This window comes from Anarrhichthys ocellatus, unplaced genomic scaffold (assembly GCF_004355925.1).
Source record: "Anarrhichthys ocellatus isolate YVR2014 unplaced genomic scaffold, GSC_Weel_1.0 scaffold44, whole genome shotgun sequence".
In the NCBI taxonomy this organism is placed as follows: Eukaryota; Metazoa; Chordata; class Actinopteri; order Perciformes; family Anarhichadidae; genus Anarrhichthys; species Anarrhichthys ocellatus.
In genome coordinates, this window is record NW_022280074.1 from 33,066 (window position 1) to 50,124 (window position 17,059).

A 17,059-nucleotide genomic window follows, 5' to 3' on the forward strand; every position below is an offset into this window, starting at 1 on the left:
ACAGTGGCCAATTAGGTTTAATCCCAGAGAGTCGTTTGCATTTAAATTCTTTAACAGACGTGAGTGTGTTCCTGAGAGGGTGGAGTGTTTCGTAGGGAGTGGTGGGTCGGCTGATCGTCCTGCGCGCTCCCGTCGTGATGTGTTGGAACCTTTTGTGTGGGGGCGCGGCTGTCAGGAGCGCGCATGAAGATGAACCTTAGACAGTCGTCAACCTACTGTCGAATATAAACAGCACTGTGGCTGAGTAGTCTCAGTAGGGTGAGAAATTAAATAAGAGGTGATTTTGTGGGCAACTCGTTGTTGTTTTTTGCGGGGGGGGGGGGGGGGGGGGGGGTATTAATATGTGTCATGGAGAGTATAAAATTGTCCCACCAGAGGAACCGTGGCAGATGGGTCACTGGGCGTTGTGTTTCGGTGCGGACAGCCTAAAAATAAACTTTTGGAAACAACAGAATAGGTGGGTGGATGCGTGACTCACTATCATGGGGCAATCCTTTCCATAGCCTTGCTCCAGAGTCATAACAAAATAATATGCCTCAGACAGCAGGGCCAGTCCCATCAGTCCAAAGTCATCACCAAAGATCGTCTAATTGAGAGATGAATAGCAAAGTAGAAGAAATAAGCCTCACTCTCACCCTCAATGCAGCAGCAGCAAACATAAACCAACAGATCTGTGGACTCCAATACTTCCTGATTGAGGGGGCATCCCAAACTCCCTCTGAAGTTGGGTGGACACTAGTGGGACCAAAAACAGATTTCCCACACACCGTCATGTTGATGAATAGTTAACATCCACTACATGTAAATGCACTGTGTTTTAACATGGACATATCATCATATATTGTCAATAAATTATATATATATATATATATATATATATATATATATATATATGTTTCTGTGTACATTGAGAGCAATAAATAAACACAAGTTAAACGTGTTCACATAGCCATTAAAGCTGATTCTGACTCTGATATAGCAGCATTGGTAGGTGCCTGTGGACCGGTCGCCCTTCATGTCGCACTCAGCCGTGTATTTCACACTTCGATGGAGAGAACCCTGAAAATAGGACCAGGCAAGCAGTGAGACAGATCTCTGAGGCACAGACACCTAGAGGGAAGGACCACAGCTTGGCATTGGCAGAATATGATATTTGCTGTTTAATGTCATCAATTAAGTGTTTTTTATTATTGAAATGACAAAGTGCTTAATTGTTAGTAGCCAGAACATGTTTGTTTCTCTCAAAATGACCAGAAAGCCCTAATATTAGATAACTATCAGAGATAATGTATTATCTAGCTTAGGCTTGAGCAACTATTAGCTTGAAAACAGCCAGGACTCTGGCACGTGGTGCCCTGCAAAGCGGCAGAGTGAGAGCTCGCTCACCTTTCCCTCCCTCGTGCCTGTTTCACTGCACATGATAGGCTCTTGTGTAACCCGCCGCCTCTATCATCTTGCTCAGCCCCCCACTTCTTCTGCCTCTCATCCCATTGGATGAGTCGGGCGGGTGATGAGCTCATATTGGTTAAAAATAGTTGGGCTCGCGAGGGGCTAAAAATAGAGCGGTATATAAAGCCGGCGGTTGAGCTCCAACGCGCGCTATTGCTCTCCGGCCAGCAGACGGAGGAGCTGAGAGAGAGAGAGGGTGAGACACGGAGAGAAGGAGAGACACGGAGAGAAGGAAACAGAGAGCAGGCGCGTCCCCCTCCACAGCTTCTCTCCAGCTCATTCCCCCGCAAGTGTTGCACCAGATGCCGCGCCGTGTCTCTCACATGATGCCCGGCCACCAGCTTCGGGTGGAGCAGGCAGTGACGAACTTCCTTCCTTCCCCTTTGACGCTGGTTTCATGCTAAATGTCTCTATAGAAAGCCACAGTCATTTCCCCGAGTAGAGTGGAGAGTAGACGTTGTTCAATAGTGATGAATAACTCTAAATACAATAGCTGGGATTGAGGTAAACCACTGTGGTTCCAACAGGATGCCTCTTTTGTTTAATACTCATCACCAAAACCCAGAGGTGCGTTTGTCCAACATGGCTGCACATTATGTTGAAGTGTTCGTATCATTAACTAGGCAGAAGTGTAGAAAGCATGCAGCATCTGTCTGTGATGTGTTGTGACACCATTTGGGTGTGTGCTGTTTTTCAAGTGGCTGATGAAACCACTGAAATACACCATGGCCGGCAGTGGGATGTAACAGTACATTATACAAGTACTGTACTTGAGTACAAATATAAGGTACTTGTACTTTACTTTTTTGCTGTTTTATACAACTTATTTACTCCACTACATTTATCTCACAGCTTTAGTTGCTGGTTACTGTTCAGATTACATATTTTCAAACCATTCCTGTCCAGTGAAAACCACGTGTCTCCACATTTGGTGATTATGAATAAAATATAAAATGCAACATATACTTTAATGTAGCAGTAAACCAAAAACATCATATATATATATATATATATATATATATATATATAAATAACATATAAAACACTGCTGGGGGCCATATCTCTGCAAAATAGGCTACTGAATGCAGGACTTGTACCTGTAGTGGAGTATTTGCACAGTGTGGTGTTGCTACTTTTACTTCAGTAAAGGATCAGAATACTTCTTACACCATGCTTGCTGTTATCGCTTTAGCTTTACTAGAGAAGATAAATAATCATATGGAGGATCAACGGCCTGTTTTATGCTGTAAAGAAATCAGATTTCCCGTTGGATGGAGAGTTAACAATGTGCAGTAGAATGCAGCTTAGTGGCCAGTAGGCTGGTGGCGAAGTGTTTCACAGTAAGTTTGGTAACGCGAGAGTCATTTTCACTCAGAGAGGCACAGGCTGACTTCTTGTTCCCTCTCACATCCGCCCACTATACTACACCTCTTACAATCCATGGAGGCCTCCTACTATCCATCCATTTTCTATACCTGTTTATTCCTCCTCCTCTTCCTCTGAGCATACCACACAAGTCTCCTGTATCACCATAGGTCCCTTTGGAATGGAAAGGGATAACTGCAGGAAAGCCAGGAATGTAGGAAACGTATAGTTGGAAGTCGTCCAAACACCATAACTTTTTAGAAAGAAGTTCACAAACCTCATCTGTGGATGTTCTATTTGGAATATTGCTATAATTACCAAGTTTTCACCCTCAGTTCTAAATTACTCCCTATAGTTTATGCTTGTACGATGGCGGAGACGTTTCTCAAAGTGATGTTGCGAACTGCTTGTGAGGCCAAATATCTATGTTATATATACGTTTCTATATGAAAAGGTTAGTGTAAGTGCTCCTTGTGAGCGCCATCCTGCTCGTACATCCAATTTATTCCTGGATTTCCACTCCTCCGCTCTGCCTTACACAACTACTGTGTTTCCTTGTTGGTCACAGAGCAGCTACACACTCTCCGCACACGCTTCGAAGCTTCTCGATGTTACTCCACAACATCCAGCATCAGCCCACACAGGCCTCACCTCGGCATCCCACACACTCTGTTCTCTCCGCAGCCTCGAGAGGGAAGCTGCTGGCACATCTACGACTGGTGCGGTGTTGCTTTCTGCTCCTCAACCAGCACTCATCTCCTAATGACAGCTATTGTTTGTTTGTTTTTTTAACAAAGCTTCATCTGTGGTGATTGAGGAAACAAAAGGCCAATTCCTTTAAAGCCGGAGAGAATGACACATTGGATTTCCATTCATGATGAGCTACAATACGTTTAGCTCATTTGTATTTTGCGATCAGACTATTGCAGGGTTTATTTGTGGTGCGGTGAAACACAGAGTAACATTAAGTCGAGAGTAGCTCCACACTATGGAGCAGTGGCCTTTAAAGAAGCTCGTAGTGATAATGCTTGAATTATTTAGCTGAAATATAGATGTTAAACTCAGTGATATTGGGGGGATTTGGATGACATTGGGTGTGTCATCACATTTTTTGGCCCTGGTTTATGAGATGAGGCTCTGCGTCAAGTCTCATCCAATCAAAAAGGGCTGCTAAGGGACTTTGTTGCAATGATCTGCACCAGAAAGAGTTAAAACCCACCACGACAGGCATCACTAGTAAACTATTACCTATGTGTGCTGCTATAAAGTGTCCAAAATAACCCGTGATCACAAATGCATTATCTTGAAAATGTGTGCCGTCTTTGAGCACCAATTAAAATGCAGTTACTTGACTGGTTCGCGTTTCTTACATAAATCTCACTCTGTGATCATTCCTAAATTTAAAGTGTCAAGCACAGATGAGTTAAGGTGACCGAATCCAAAAGTCTCTTTGAAAAGAAAAAGATCACCATCGGAATTTAAAGTATTTAATTTGTGCTTGCAAAAGTGATGAGTCTCTGAATTACATTTTCCTTCCTCTGAACCCTTTAATATAATTCTTCATATTTTGTCAGTTTATGTGGGACCAATGCGTCATGTTCCATCTGGAGAGAAATAAACGCAGCACTTCCTGAAGACTAATCCATCACCATACATTCATCTGTATTGCTTGAACTAAATGGCTCTTTCTCCCCCTCCCCCCCGCCCGCCCGCCCGCCAAGACCACAATGAGTAGGAGCTGTGTGTTATAGAAAGTAATTTATTACACAAACCAAAGCTAGTTTACAAATACAGTTTCCAGTCCTGTGCGTGTGTGTATTCTAGTATGAACAAACCCACGTTTTATATTTACAGACTTTGCATACAGCTTGGTTTTCCTGTTCCTGGGTTTACATCACGGCATCAGCATCCAAAATTAGGATCTAAAAATACAATAAAAGTGTAAATAAAAATGATTTGTACATAAGGAGACTTATTGTTTTTCCTTTTGTCTTTTCAGCCAAGTTTGTTTTCATAACGAGAAGAGCCGGCGATGCTCCAGACAGGCAGCCGAGGCCAGCTTTTCTCCTGACTGCCCAACAACAGCATTTGGCAGGGATGATGATTGACAGGTCCGTACAACCAACTGTCAATCACCAGAAGAATTCAGGTAAAGCACGGAAGAAGAATTAACTAAAGCGACGACACATAAGCAGTCCCATAGTCTTCCACCCCCTATTTTAAATACTGACAACATATTTATGACTTTTTTTTCTTTTCTTAAAAGCAGGAAATAAAGTATAAAAACAACACAAGACCAAGTTCCTGGAACAGGGTCCTCCCTGTAGGCCAGGAAGAAGAACAGGAGGGTTCAACGCCGTAAAGAGAGCCGGAATCATCTGCCAGTAAAACACGCAGAAAAGTCAGGGAAGGCTGGCCGAGGATAAATCCAAAATATGACTGGCCCCCGTTACCATTAAAGGAATGGGAAAGACCTTAAAAAATACCCCAAAATGAAAATTACATACACAAGGCAGGTGGTTAATTCTCACCCTGCTAGTTAGTGACGAAGATCACCAGCACGTTTTACCCCAAAAATATATCCGGCAGCCCAACCTGACAATTCTGGCATTTCCATGCAGAGTTTTCTGGATATGAAAAGTGTCACGTTTGTCTTTTTAAGTTGAACTGTTCAAGCAAACATAGTTAACCGGTGAAACATGTATATGTGGTGGATAACGTGGTATATCCCAGGCACCTTCTTTTGATCAAACATGAACTAGTTGTGGATAATTGTACACTTGAACTTTATTCATGCCTACACACAAAAAAAAAAATAAAAAAAGAGAATAGTCGTTATAAGGAGATCAGTGTGGGTGTGCTTGTAAACACAATACTCTCCTCTCCGTGTTCTTTGTCCTGGTTTAAAAACCAGAGGAAGATGAGCACCAGCAGTCAGCGATGTGGATCAGGGAGGGATGGGAGCGGAGCAGCTTGTACTATGTAGGGCAGAAAACTACCGTTGTCATCCAGTGGGACCGCAATTCACCTGCCACTTCCACTGATACGGTCTGAAGAGCGTTTAGTGATCAGCTGATCACCTCCTAAAGTAGACAAACCAGCCTCAGTAAACATTCACCAGCTAGTGGGTCCTAATGTCCAGCCCCGAAGCTGCTCCTCTGGAAGAGAGTAAGCTTCATGAGAGCCACTTGAATGACAGATCATGCGAGGATGCACAGGAAGAAGCTCTACTTTACAACCAGCGCTGAGGGAAACTTTCTCTTGATTCAAACTGTGCACGAGCTGCAGTTCAGCGAGAGCTCTGCTCGACATGTTTGTCACTGTGAGCTCAGGATTAGCTGCAGTGAGAGACGAATGGCACCGAGCTGGACATGCGAGCATGAAGCTCCCCGCCGCTCTGATGATACGACGCATTAGACCGGAGCACCTGACATCACGTGGCCGCTTGCTTACCAACACTGTGGCTAAAACAACGCGAACAGAACAAACTATTTTTTAAATGCCTAATTTTACAAACTGAACTGTAAGCTCATCAACCTCAACCTTGGTTGAATCCCCATTTTGAGGAGCAGTAGATTAATACAGTTTACTGGTGATTTGTCTACTTTTTGGGGCATTCAAATAACCCGCCCGGCATATGAAAACTGCAAGCTGCAAGGTTTGGTGTTTACGGCCTCATCATGGTCCCACCCGCGCTTCAGTCTTCCCATCCCTTCACCTGTCTAACTCCACATGGATCGCAGCTCTACTTCCGGGTTTAAATCGTCGGCTGGTGGCCCCGTACAGTGGTACTCATTTACTGTCTGTTTGCTCCCATCAATCTGTCAAGTCATCCAGGCAGGAAAACCAAACATTTTTTTTGTTGTTGTCCATACTGAACACAGTCTGGACCATCCAATAATTAAACAGCAACTTAATCAACTTTACTGGTCAGCTAGACCAGGATCTGGTCTGTATCAGTGTAAGTGGCTTGATGAAAAGAATTAATGTCCCAGCACTCAGCTGGTGGCTGGTGTAAATGTCCCAACTTGATGGTAAACCGATAAAGAGCCCGATGGTTTACAGCGGTAGTCATCCCCCCCGACCCACCCGTTCCTCTCCACCAAACTCAAGTCCCAGGCTAAATTCAGTCCAACAAACAGCCATTTTACAGCGGTAGTCATTTACTGCACTCGTTCCCCCCCCCCCATCTAGTAATACCTCCGTCCCTCCCAAAGCCCTAGCTGCTGGGTTCAGAAGCCCAGGGTGAAAACAGTCCACATATGTCAGCCGTTTTACAGCACGACACATTTATTGCTCTTCTTTCCGCGGCGGGCCTGCAGTGCCGCCCTGGTGGCCATCTCGAACACCTCCCGCACGCCGTCCTTGGTCTTAGCGGAGCACTCCATGTAACCGAAGGCCGCAATTCTGCCGGCCATGTCCCGGCCCTCCTCTGACTTCACTGGCTCCTGTTGGATGAACAGAAAACCAGGGAGTTGGTTTAGGAAAACCCTTCATCAAGTCTAGAAAGTACAGCTGTTGAAAATGTTAACGTATCTGTATTTAATACACAATAGTAATGAGAAGCAGACATTAAAGTACCTGTTTCATCTTGGCCAGCTCTCGACGTGTGTGCTCATCGTTGCGCAGGTCTTTCTTGTTTCCAACCAGGATGATGGGAACGTTGGGACAGAAGTGTTTCACCTCTGGGGTCCACTTCTCTGGAATGTTTTCTGTGACGGAAAACAAAAACAGATGAGGAAGCAATAAAGAAATAATCATTGGCCATTTGATTTTCTGTGTGCATGTCTGAGGGAACTTTGGTTGTCACACTAACATTCCCAATAGAGGTGATGGATCTTTATTTTATCTATTTTTTTCCAGCTGTGGGATAAACTTTCTAGTGACAGGAGGCCAGAAAAGCTCAATTAAAAGGGAAAAGTGACAGAACTATAAAACACATTTCTAGTACTGTGTGTACTTTCTTGTGCCTGTCTGAGTATGTCTCACTCAAAACACAGGAAATGCTAAAAACTACTTAAAGAATCCCACAACCTCTTGCAGCACACATTGAAGAACTGACAATGAAACCCTTGCATAAAAGATATTTGATGGCACAGCAATTACCCGTATCTTTAAATGCGTTAAAGTTAAATCACAGGAAGCCGGCATTTGATGAGACCAAAATATACAAAAGAGATTTAATTTAAAACGTGAGTCAGTGCAAAAATGATTCTGCTTCTGAAGACAAAAAACTGAAAATACAAGCTTCAGCACAATAAGCCTTTGTTCTGTTACATCTGTAACTTCCTCTCGGTATCATTCATGCCTGGCACTTTAATTATCTGCAGCTTTTATCGCCTCATTTTATGCAAATCCATTTCCATGTGATCACAGAATTCGTAATTATGACAGAAAAGGCACAACTTGTTGTTTTACAGCAGGGCTGCCGGCCACAGCATGACACACCATCGGTCTCAGGTTCGTGTAGATGTGTCAGTGTGTGTGTGGTTTGTACTCACCCAAGCTGTCGGGGCTGTCTATAGAGAAGCACATGAGGATGACGTCAGTGTCTGGATAGGAGAGAGGTCTCAGTCTGTCGTAGTCCTCCTGACCCGCAGTATCCCAGAGCGCCAACTCCACCTGACACACACACACCGAGGGTGAAGGGAAGGAGACGAGGAAGAACAAGAGGGAGGGAGAGAAGTTAATACACCGTGTCCGTCCTGATCGGCACAACTTTCACACTGAAGTCGGCAAATAAATGAGATAATAAACCTCATGCTGACCACAACGATAAAAGGGATAGATCCATTTTGTTATTCCGCGGGAACAAATTAATACATCATAATAGTAAAAATAATTATGAGTAGAAGAAGGAAAGCAATTAAAATGTCTCGGTAATGCTCGTAAAATGTTAATAAAAAGTGTTTTTTCAAAACAGATATATGATTTTATTCTAGTTAACTGACACATATGACCCACTACCTTCAAAAAAAAAAAAAAAATCCGAGACATTTATTACAAGTGTCTAATTTAAAAACAACCACCGCACACCAATTCTGTATTTTATTCATTCCTAACGAGGCCCGAACAGGACAAAATGTGACAGTGACATATAAAAGCCTCTCTGAGCGAGCAGACTGTAAAGCTAAATCGGGAACAGAAACCATATTTGGAAAAAAGTGTGACACTTGACAAGAAATAGACTGAGTCCTCCTCAGCAGCACACAGAAGGTTAGAAATCAAACAGCCAATAAAGACGCAACGTCCCACAATCCCATTAACCCAGAATGAGGTCAGGACAAGTGGGTGTATGACTGATCAGTTAGGCTGGGTGCTGCAGTTATCCAGAATGGCTCAACACACACACACACACACACACACACACACACACACACACACACAAGGAGAATATATCCTTCTAGTTACAGTGAATTTGTACAAAGTGTGGAAGACAGTCCTAAGCGTACAATGAGCCGGTTCTGGGGGGTATGAAAGGTTTTCGTAAATCAGGAATGAACGCCATCATCAATTTGTCCATCTGTATCCACATAGGACGTGTATGTTTTGCTCTGCAATAAAGTCAACAACAAGACACCTGGCTAGATTGAGTCAGTTGACGGCATTTTAGATTAAACACAGTCTAAAACACCTAAAAGATGAGCCACACACACACACCTACAAATATTTAGACAATAAATTCGAAGGCTTCAGACTAGACTGAGCAGATGACGGCTGCAATGTGATTGAAGATGTGAAAATGGAACAGTGTGGTTTTATCAACACTTGCTCACTTAACCCTGAGGGTAGAATGAAAGCATGAGGCATGATGAAGCAGCCAGTGTAGCACAAAAAACATGCAGACTAAAGGAGGCAGCCATGTGTTGTGACAGTTAGAGAAACCAAGTAGACTGGCCAATAGTGTCAATAAAAAAAAAAAGTATAAACATAAAGTTTATGAAAAGTATATTCATATGAAAAAGATTAACATACATTTTTTTTTTTTACAGAAACCAAAGCAACTAATTACAGCAAAACAATAAACAACAAATAATATGATGGAAGCCAAAACAACAAATAAAAGAACCGATGGATACTACCGACACAGAATCACTGTAATCGCCTCACCTGTTTGCCATCCACCTCTATGTCGGCTACGTAGTTCTCGAACACAGTGGGGACGTAGACCTCGGGGAACTGGTCCTTGCTGAAGACGATCAGAAGGCAGGTCTTACCACAAGCTCCATCCCCCACGATCACCAGCTTCTTACGGATGGCTGCCATCCCTGGAGGAAGACAGAGGAGGTTATGATCAACACACATCACGTGAAAATAATCAGAAGTGCAACTGTTACAGCAGAGCCATCGGCTGATCTTAAGTAGAAAAAAAAATGCAGTCGGGAGATCGACAGCACTGCTTTCTAGTAGCAGATCCCCGATAGTGCTACATTGTGAACAACAAATCCAAGTTGAAATCAGCAGGATGAGAGTTAGTACCGTTGGCTGCACTGGAGCTAACAACTAATGTATTAAATTATGTCCATTGCTGTACAGAGGTGCACACTCTCACGGATACACAGACTCACTCAGTCACTCTCAGTCAAGGACCCACACACATACACGACCAATCGCATGATCCTTCTGGCGAAGATAATAACGTGCAACACAATGCTTAGTGCAGGTGCACCATGCAACACTACACTTCACACATTTAACCACAGAGCTGGAAAAAAGAAAGAAAAAAAAAAAAAAAATGAGGCTCTCAACTTAATGTTCTGTTTCAAAGGGGGTTGTGAGATGATTAATGGAATAAAAAAAAATAATTCATATTTGTGATTTATGTTCAACATTAAATCAATCAAACATCCTGCAGAACAGCTGCATATTAAGCTAAAGACTGACTGGCTTAAGCATGGGACGATGTGAGAATTTCGTCTCATGCGTATCCGGATCAAGATAAATGAGTCACGACCTTACGTTTTGTGAAGAAACATCCCACACACCATTCATTCAAATAAAGTAATCACAAATCATAAGGTCCTCCTGGTGCTGCGTTAAGATTAAATGTCTGTGTACTGCAGGTTCCTCTCCCATCCTTACACAACATACAGGTGTCAACACAAAGGTGTCATTACGGCACAAGGGCTACTAGGAAGTAAAAGTTAGCCGAGGTTCCAGTAACTCATGCCAGCAACAGACCCAAACGGACGCGTCAGTGGTGGTGTGAGAGGACGAGCTTGCCCAATGGAGTTAAGGGAAGTTGGGGCAAATGAGTGTCATGCAGCCTCGTGTCATTGGCTGAGAGCATCTTGGATCACTCCATATTGGGAAATGCCATTTCACAGAAAGTCAAACGCATTCAACTCACTCCGCTGTATAATTACAAGAATTACGATCACATTTCGCCGACAACAGAGTGTGACCACAACACGAAACAGGAAACAGAAATTTCCTTTCGTACTTGAACAGGAACTGTGTGCAAAAGGCCACTTCACCAAGTGCACATCAAATGACCTCATCGGTCAAGGTGGCACTGCCGCGGAGACAACTTTTACACCAACACAGTACATGTACTGTGTACTTACTAACTGCACAAGGACAACCGGACCCCATATAGAGAGGATAATACATCATATCCCAGACAGGTTATTTCCTCCTCCATCTGTGGAGCAGCACTGTGCGGTGTCGATCACATTTCTCTACCTTTCTGCTGTCGCCATCACAGTGAGTCAGCTGTATGGATGATAGAGGGAAAACTACCGACACCTCTCCTATGCGTTCAGGATTCATCAGCTGAACTGCAGCATTTCTGGTTCAATTCCCTTCCCTGTCACTTTTTTCCCTTTGACCAGATACCTGGGATAACAGGGGTTTTGATTAAAAGCATGCTTCTGTTAAAAAAAAGAAAAGAAAAAAAAAGTGCACTGCTAAAATTTGTTTAAATCTTGAATGTGCTTTGCATGAGAAGATAGCCTCTGTCTGTCTCACTTCTCCTTGAATTTCCGCCCCCTTTTTTGGCCATACAGCAGTTTTAAGCAACTGCCATTTCCAGCAACTGTGAACTGTGCGCTGCCTCATTTTTCGTCATCTTCTGTCTGCATATTCAGTAATTTTCTGATGGAAAAAAACGAGCCCTTTTTTAAACCACATCTGGACAGTAACATGTTCACCTGCTGTGGACCTTTGGGCACACTATTTGCATTCACATGTTACAGTAAGACAACTATAAGAGTTGATTATAATACAGACAAAATCAATCTAATGCTTGTCATTTTTTGCTCCCTGTTGAAATTGAGTTGAAATTTCAGCCTTCGTTGCCCCATTAGGTTCTGACCCTGAAACGCACAGTGAGGTGCTGCATGCATTCTATAAATGATGGCTGAATACTCTAAGTAGGACAGCAGTGTCAAAAAACATTAGACTGTTCACTCCATGACTTCGGGGAAAAAGGAAAAGACAAAAATGGGGGCGGCTGTAGCCTGGAGGTGACTGTATTCTGGACGGTCAATGCTTGAAACGTTTGACCAGCGGGTGAACGGGTAAATAACAATGTGCCCTCCTTTCAACAAAGGATGTCTAGGTACCTAAAAGCAATTCATTAAAGCCACCAATTATTCATTCAACATCAATGACACTATCAGACTATAACTATCTATAAATAACAACAGTATCTAAACCTTTTCCTGGCTTAAAAATGCAGGAAACACTTAACAGGGGCACAATGAAAACAAAGCATAAAAAGGCAACACCACAGGAAAATCTCCATTAGCAATGGAGACTGTTGTGTCTGAACTGTGAACTGCCTGAACTCTTGTCTCATGCCACAAATGTCTGACATTACCATTGTGTTTTCTTTTGTCCCACTGCTTTAAATAGGCTTTCCGAAAAACATCTGGGATTGTTTTTATTGGCCAAATCACCCAGTCGTATCCTGGCTCAATGCTTAACGCGCCAGCAAGCGCAGAGAAAGACTGACATTTTTTAAAGAATGCGTGAACAGAGGGTGATACAAAAAGGTCACAGTAACAACAAATCGAGTGCATGTTTGGTACTCCCCTGATAAACTAGAATCCTGGTTGATAATAAGCACCGGGCTACGTGTGCAGATCTCTGCCCCACCTGCTTGTTAGCCAAGAGACCATGAGGTGAAATTAAGAGACAGGCAAACAACGGATGAGGAGAGACGGGGGATAACCAACAGGATCAAATTAACACAGCAGGATAGATACAGAGAGGAGATAAACACAGTTAATGAAAACAGGACGAAAACTGGCAGCAAGGGTAATCCTTCCCGTCTTTTTGTGATTCACTTCAACTGACTTTCCCAACAGGAATGTTTGATTCATGACACACAAACACAAACAGCACTGATTGTGCTCCTTCTGAAAAACAGCTCATCCCACTCTCCTTAGCTACTTAACCGAATAAGTCACTCATTTTTCAAACAAAGACGTTTGATAGGTCGTGTCTTTCAATCTTGTGTCCACCTCGGGGATGTTTCAGTATCCTGTAAGCTGTCATTCAATCAATCTAAAGCTGCCAATATGTTTGACAGCAGACCTGCCAGTCAAGCCCACTCATACATCCACACAACCAGTTTATCATCATCACCACAAAACTATTCTGTGTCGCCGATGAAAAAAAAGGTATTAAGTGAAGCGATGATCATTCTGCATTGCTTCCTTGTATGACACAGCTTTAAATGTATTATTAAAATAGTTACTGTGCACTTGATGATTCATCAGGATGTCCTTTAGAAAACCCCACACAGGCAACAGTTGCATCAAAAGGCCTGTGTGTGCAAGTTTGTGCCAGGAAACACCCCCACGCAGTCTTCAGCGTGGAACATTCGCCCCGGCTTAGTGAGGGTTAACCGACTGCCGATTGATGAATATTTTAGTTTCTGACACAAACTTGGCAGGTAGGTTTCCTCTGCCACCTGACATGCATGCGGCAACATTTTGAATTAACCCATTACTGTGAAAGGAAGACGCATAATGAAACAATACGGTAGGAAATAAATACATCTCTCTTGTGGCGACTGCTTGGTAATTTGATGGTGCTTAATGCAACAAATTGTCTAACCTACATTATGAAGATGACAGCTACAAGAACATGTCAAGGATCCTGAATTTAAAAGTTAACCAGATAAATCATACTGCTAATTAAGACAAAGTAAGATCCACCTGTGTGATAATCAAAGCCAAAAAACATTATCCATTTCATGAAATTGCTTATCAGCCAGTCACCGTCATATTCGTTTATACATTGGAGGAGAGGATATAATGTTAGATAACAGCATCAGTGGTGACAGTAACACCTGCAAAAGAACCCGCCTCACTCCCTCTACTGTATTTGGGAATAATAAAATGTCAAAAAATTACAAAAATATTTCACTCTAGCCTCATCCAAAAATATTAGATATGGGAAATTCTGTATCTGTTTGCACAAGTCCGCTTGCATAAAATGTGGATTTCATAAGTCTTTACAGTGTCTGATTGCATTCACCGATAAATGTATTTATACCTTCACAACTCAGTTAAATTATAAATTATTCTGAACAAGAAAAGTATCTGCTTGACAAGCATGTACATTACTGCCATTTCAGGGCTCTACCGTAGTCAGTATCAGCCCTAGCTAAGAGGTTAGATACTCTACACTTAGATGGCCGGTTAGTGCATCGACTGGTCCACTAACCACTGTAACCAACGCACAGACACGGTGGTGTTTGCCTGTGAGAGCTCCCAGTGTTCAGTCACACGCTGGTTTTAAACCAGAGAGCCACTGGGTGGGTCACCAGAAAGATGGCGTCATCACAGGAGGCAACAGATGGCTCGTGTGTCCGCAGTGTGAGAATGATCCAAACCAAACACCGACACACACATTATATACACCTCTGACTTCTCACAGGGCCAAGTCTGCTCAAGACAAAACCTTTAAATTATCAAATTAGAAAATAAAACGTAAACACCAACCAAGTATAAACGATGTGCTCTATGATCATTGAGATGTTCTAATAACCTACAAAATAAGAAAATACAGTTAGGGTGTTAAAAGTACTATTAAGTAGTATTTGTTCTTTATAGTGGTGGGCACGTCAGCCTAAAATAAGCGTCCAACATGAACATATAACTACTGTTACCACGAGCAGACATTCAAGAAGTGATACGCTGAGCCGTTGGGAAGCTGCCTGGTCAGTAAAAGAGCCTCATTGTCTCCGCTCGTATATCTAGGCCAGTCTTACGGTTAAGTCTTCACGGTTACATTATTTAAGCGTTACTTAAGTTTTCAGTTTCCCAACAGCCCCCGGTAGAGTGTGACCGATTTGTTTCGGTCTCAGGAGACACTCAGAATACAGTAACGTTAGTTTTCTCCTCAGCATAAGTGTGTGTGTGGAGTGCGGAAGCGGCATTGAGGTTAAAGCTAACGTGAGCTAACCTCGATAGCTTTTACATTAGCTAGCACGGCCTCTCAGAGCTCCAGACAACTTTTTAAATAACCCTGTCGGCTTTTAAACTCAACAATACGAGACAAGTAGCCCTTCCTACCAGTCTGGTGTTCCATAAAGTAGTTTACCTGCAGTTTATATGGCTTGCAGTCGGATTTCTTGGTGTTTCCCGGTGCAGAGTCGCCGACCAGTTGAGTCGCTCGTTGCTTCCTCTCAATCTGATACAATGAATTACTTCACGGGAGCGCGCCGCCAGGGTTTGTAGTTCGTAGCTGGGGGGGGGGAGGGGTGACGGTCACGAGCATGAGAGCCACACCTGCGCGGGCACGAGGTGTACGAGCGCTCGGAGCAGTTACCGGCTCGTCAACCGTTTGGAAACGTGTAACTTACGTGGAGCTATACACACGTATATATACACACACACACACACATTATCAGACGTGTGTTTGTAGTGAACAGTAGATGATTCTGTTGTAACGTACCAAGACAAAGCGTTGAAATGTTAATAGTTTGTAATTTAAGAGACTATATTCCAGTTTCTTCAACCATTACCGGGGTCCAAAATGAGTCACCGTAGGTCCCATGATAAAGAGTCAATTGTGTTATTACCCTAATTAGAGTTAATTGAGCTAATTACAGCTTTTCCAAAAACTGAAGCTGTAAGTTTCTCTCATTGTAATTGCCTGTGAGCCAGGAGTCTGTACTTACTGCTCCACCTGGTGGACAGTTTAGGTAACTAAACACATTCAGAGGAACCAGGGGCAAAGCATGCTAGTGATGTAATGTTCTAACTGGAGCCACAAACCACCAGGAAACGAGGTTCAATCACTCGAGCAGTTTATTTAGAATCCAGGAAGTTATTTGAAGTCGACTGCTTCTGATTGCCACGGTTCTAAACAAAGAAAGAGAGATTACAACATCTAGTTCAAATCATAAAGTCGGCCTTTAAATCATGCCAAATATTTGCACAAAAATATTAGCTTAACATGTACTTCATATTACAAAACAAATGAGATCAAAGATGATCCATTAATCATGAAATACATCATAATCTCCATAGTAGAAATAGATTGCTACTTATATTGAAATTCTAAAGCATGGAAAACAGCACTCGATCCAGGTGGAGGTGTTTGGAGACAAAGAGGAAGTCCTCATCCAGGCCTCCATTTATGCGTAGTGAACCACCACCTGGTGCCTGTTGTGGAGAGGAGGGCAAAAAGCCTGCAGTTTCTAACAAAGCACGTTACATGTTCAACAGAATATTAATACATAAAACATGTCAATCAGTTGTGCAAAGACACTTTGTTAGTGTCGGCGACTGCTGATACTCTCACCTGGAAACAGTAGTTGACAAGCTTTTGATCACATCACATGATGACCTTCCTCAGCAGGTTGTCATTGCACTGCAGATGTTCAGATGTACATTTAACACTTTAGGGACGTGTTGTTCATGCTGGCTTAAAAACTCCGATGGAAATCGGATCAGTAGCTGACAGAACAATCTCAAGGTAATTTAGTGTTGTTCAGAATTACTAATACTTTATACTCATGACTGCAAGCCCGCAGTTCTGCTTGTCCAATGCAGACACATGCACTCCCACAGCAGGACAGCAAATACCACGGCAGGGACGCAACAAAGACAAACACTCATTTTCATTTCATACAATCGTCTTTTATTTCATATAGAGATAAAGAAATATATCTGAAAACTAAAAACAGAAAAGTCTGTGCAACTGCCACAATGCAGAGAGAGAGACGGTCATTAGTATGAACAACATCTGTTGGTGCAAAAGTAGGGACAGATAAGGAAAATGA

The 17,059-nt window shown here is 42.8% G+C and overlaps 1 protein-coding gene across 1 annotated transcript; it reads right to left on the reverse strand.

Annotated features, from left to right (window-relative positions):
- Positions 1 to 4,557: 4,557 nt before the first annotated feature.
- On the reverse strand, positions 4,558 to 15,485 carry LOC116395172 (rho-related GTP-binding protein RhoA-B-like). The gene is made up of 5 exons (XM_031868800.1): positions 15,373 to 15,485; positions 9,925 to 10,082; positions 8,316 to 8,436; positions 7,396 to 7,526; positions 4,558 to 7,262 (listed from the first exon to the last, which is right to left on the reverse strand). Exons 2-5 carry the CDS (start codon positions 10,078 to 10,080, stop codon positions 7,089 to 7,091), a joined length of 582 nt encoding a protein of 193 aa, XP_031724660.1. The 5' UTR covers positions 10,081 to 10,082; positions 15,373 to 15,485; the 3' UTR covers positions 4,558 to 7,088.
- Positions 15,486 to 17,059: the final 1,574 nt, after the last annotated feature.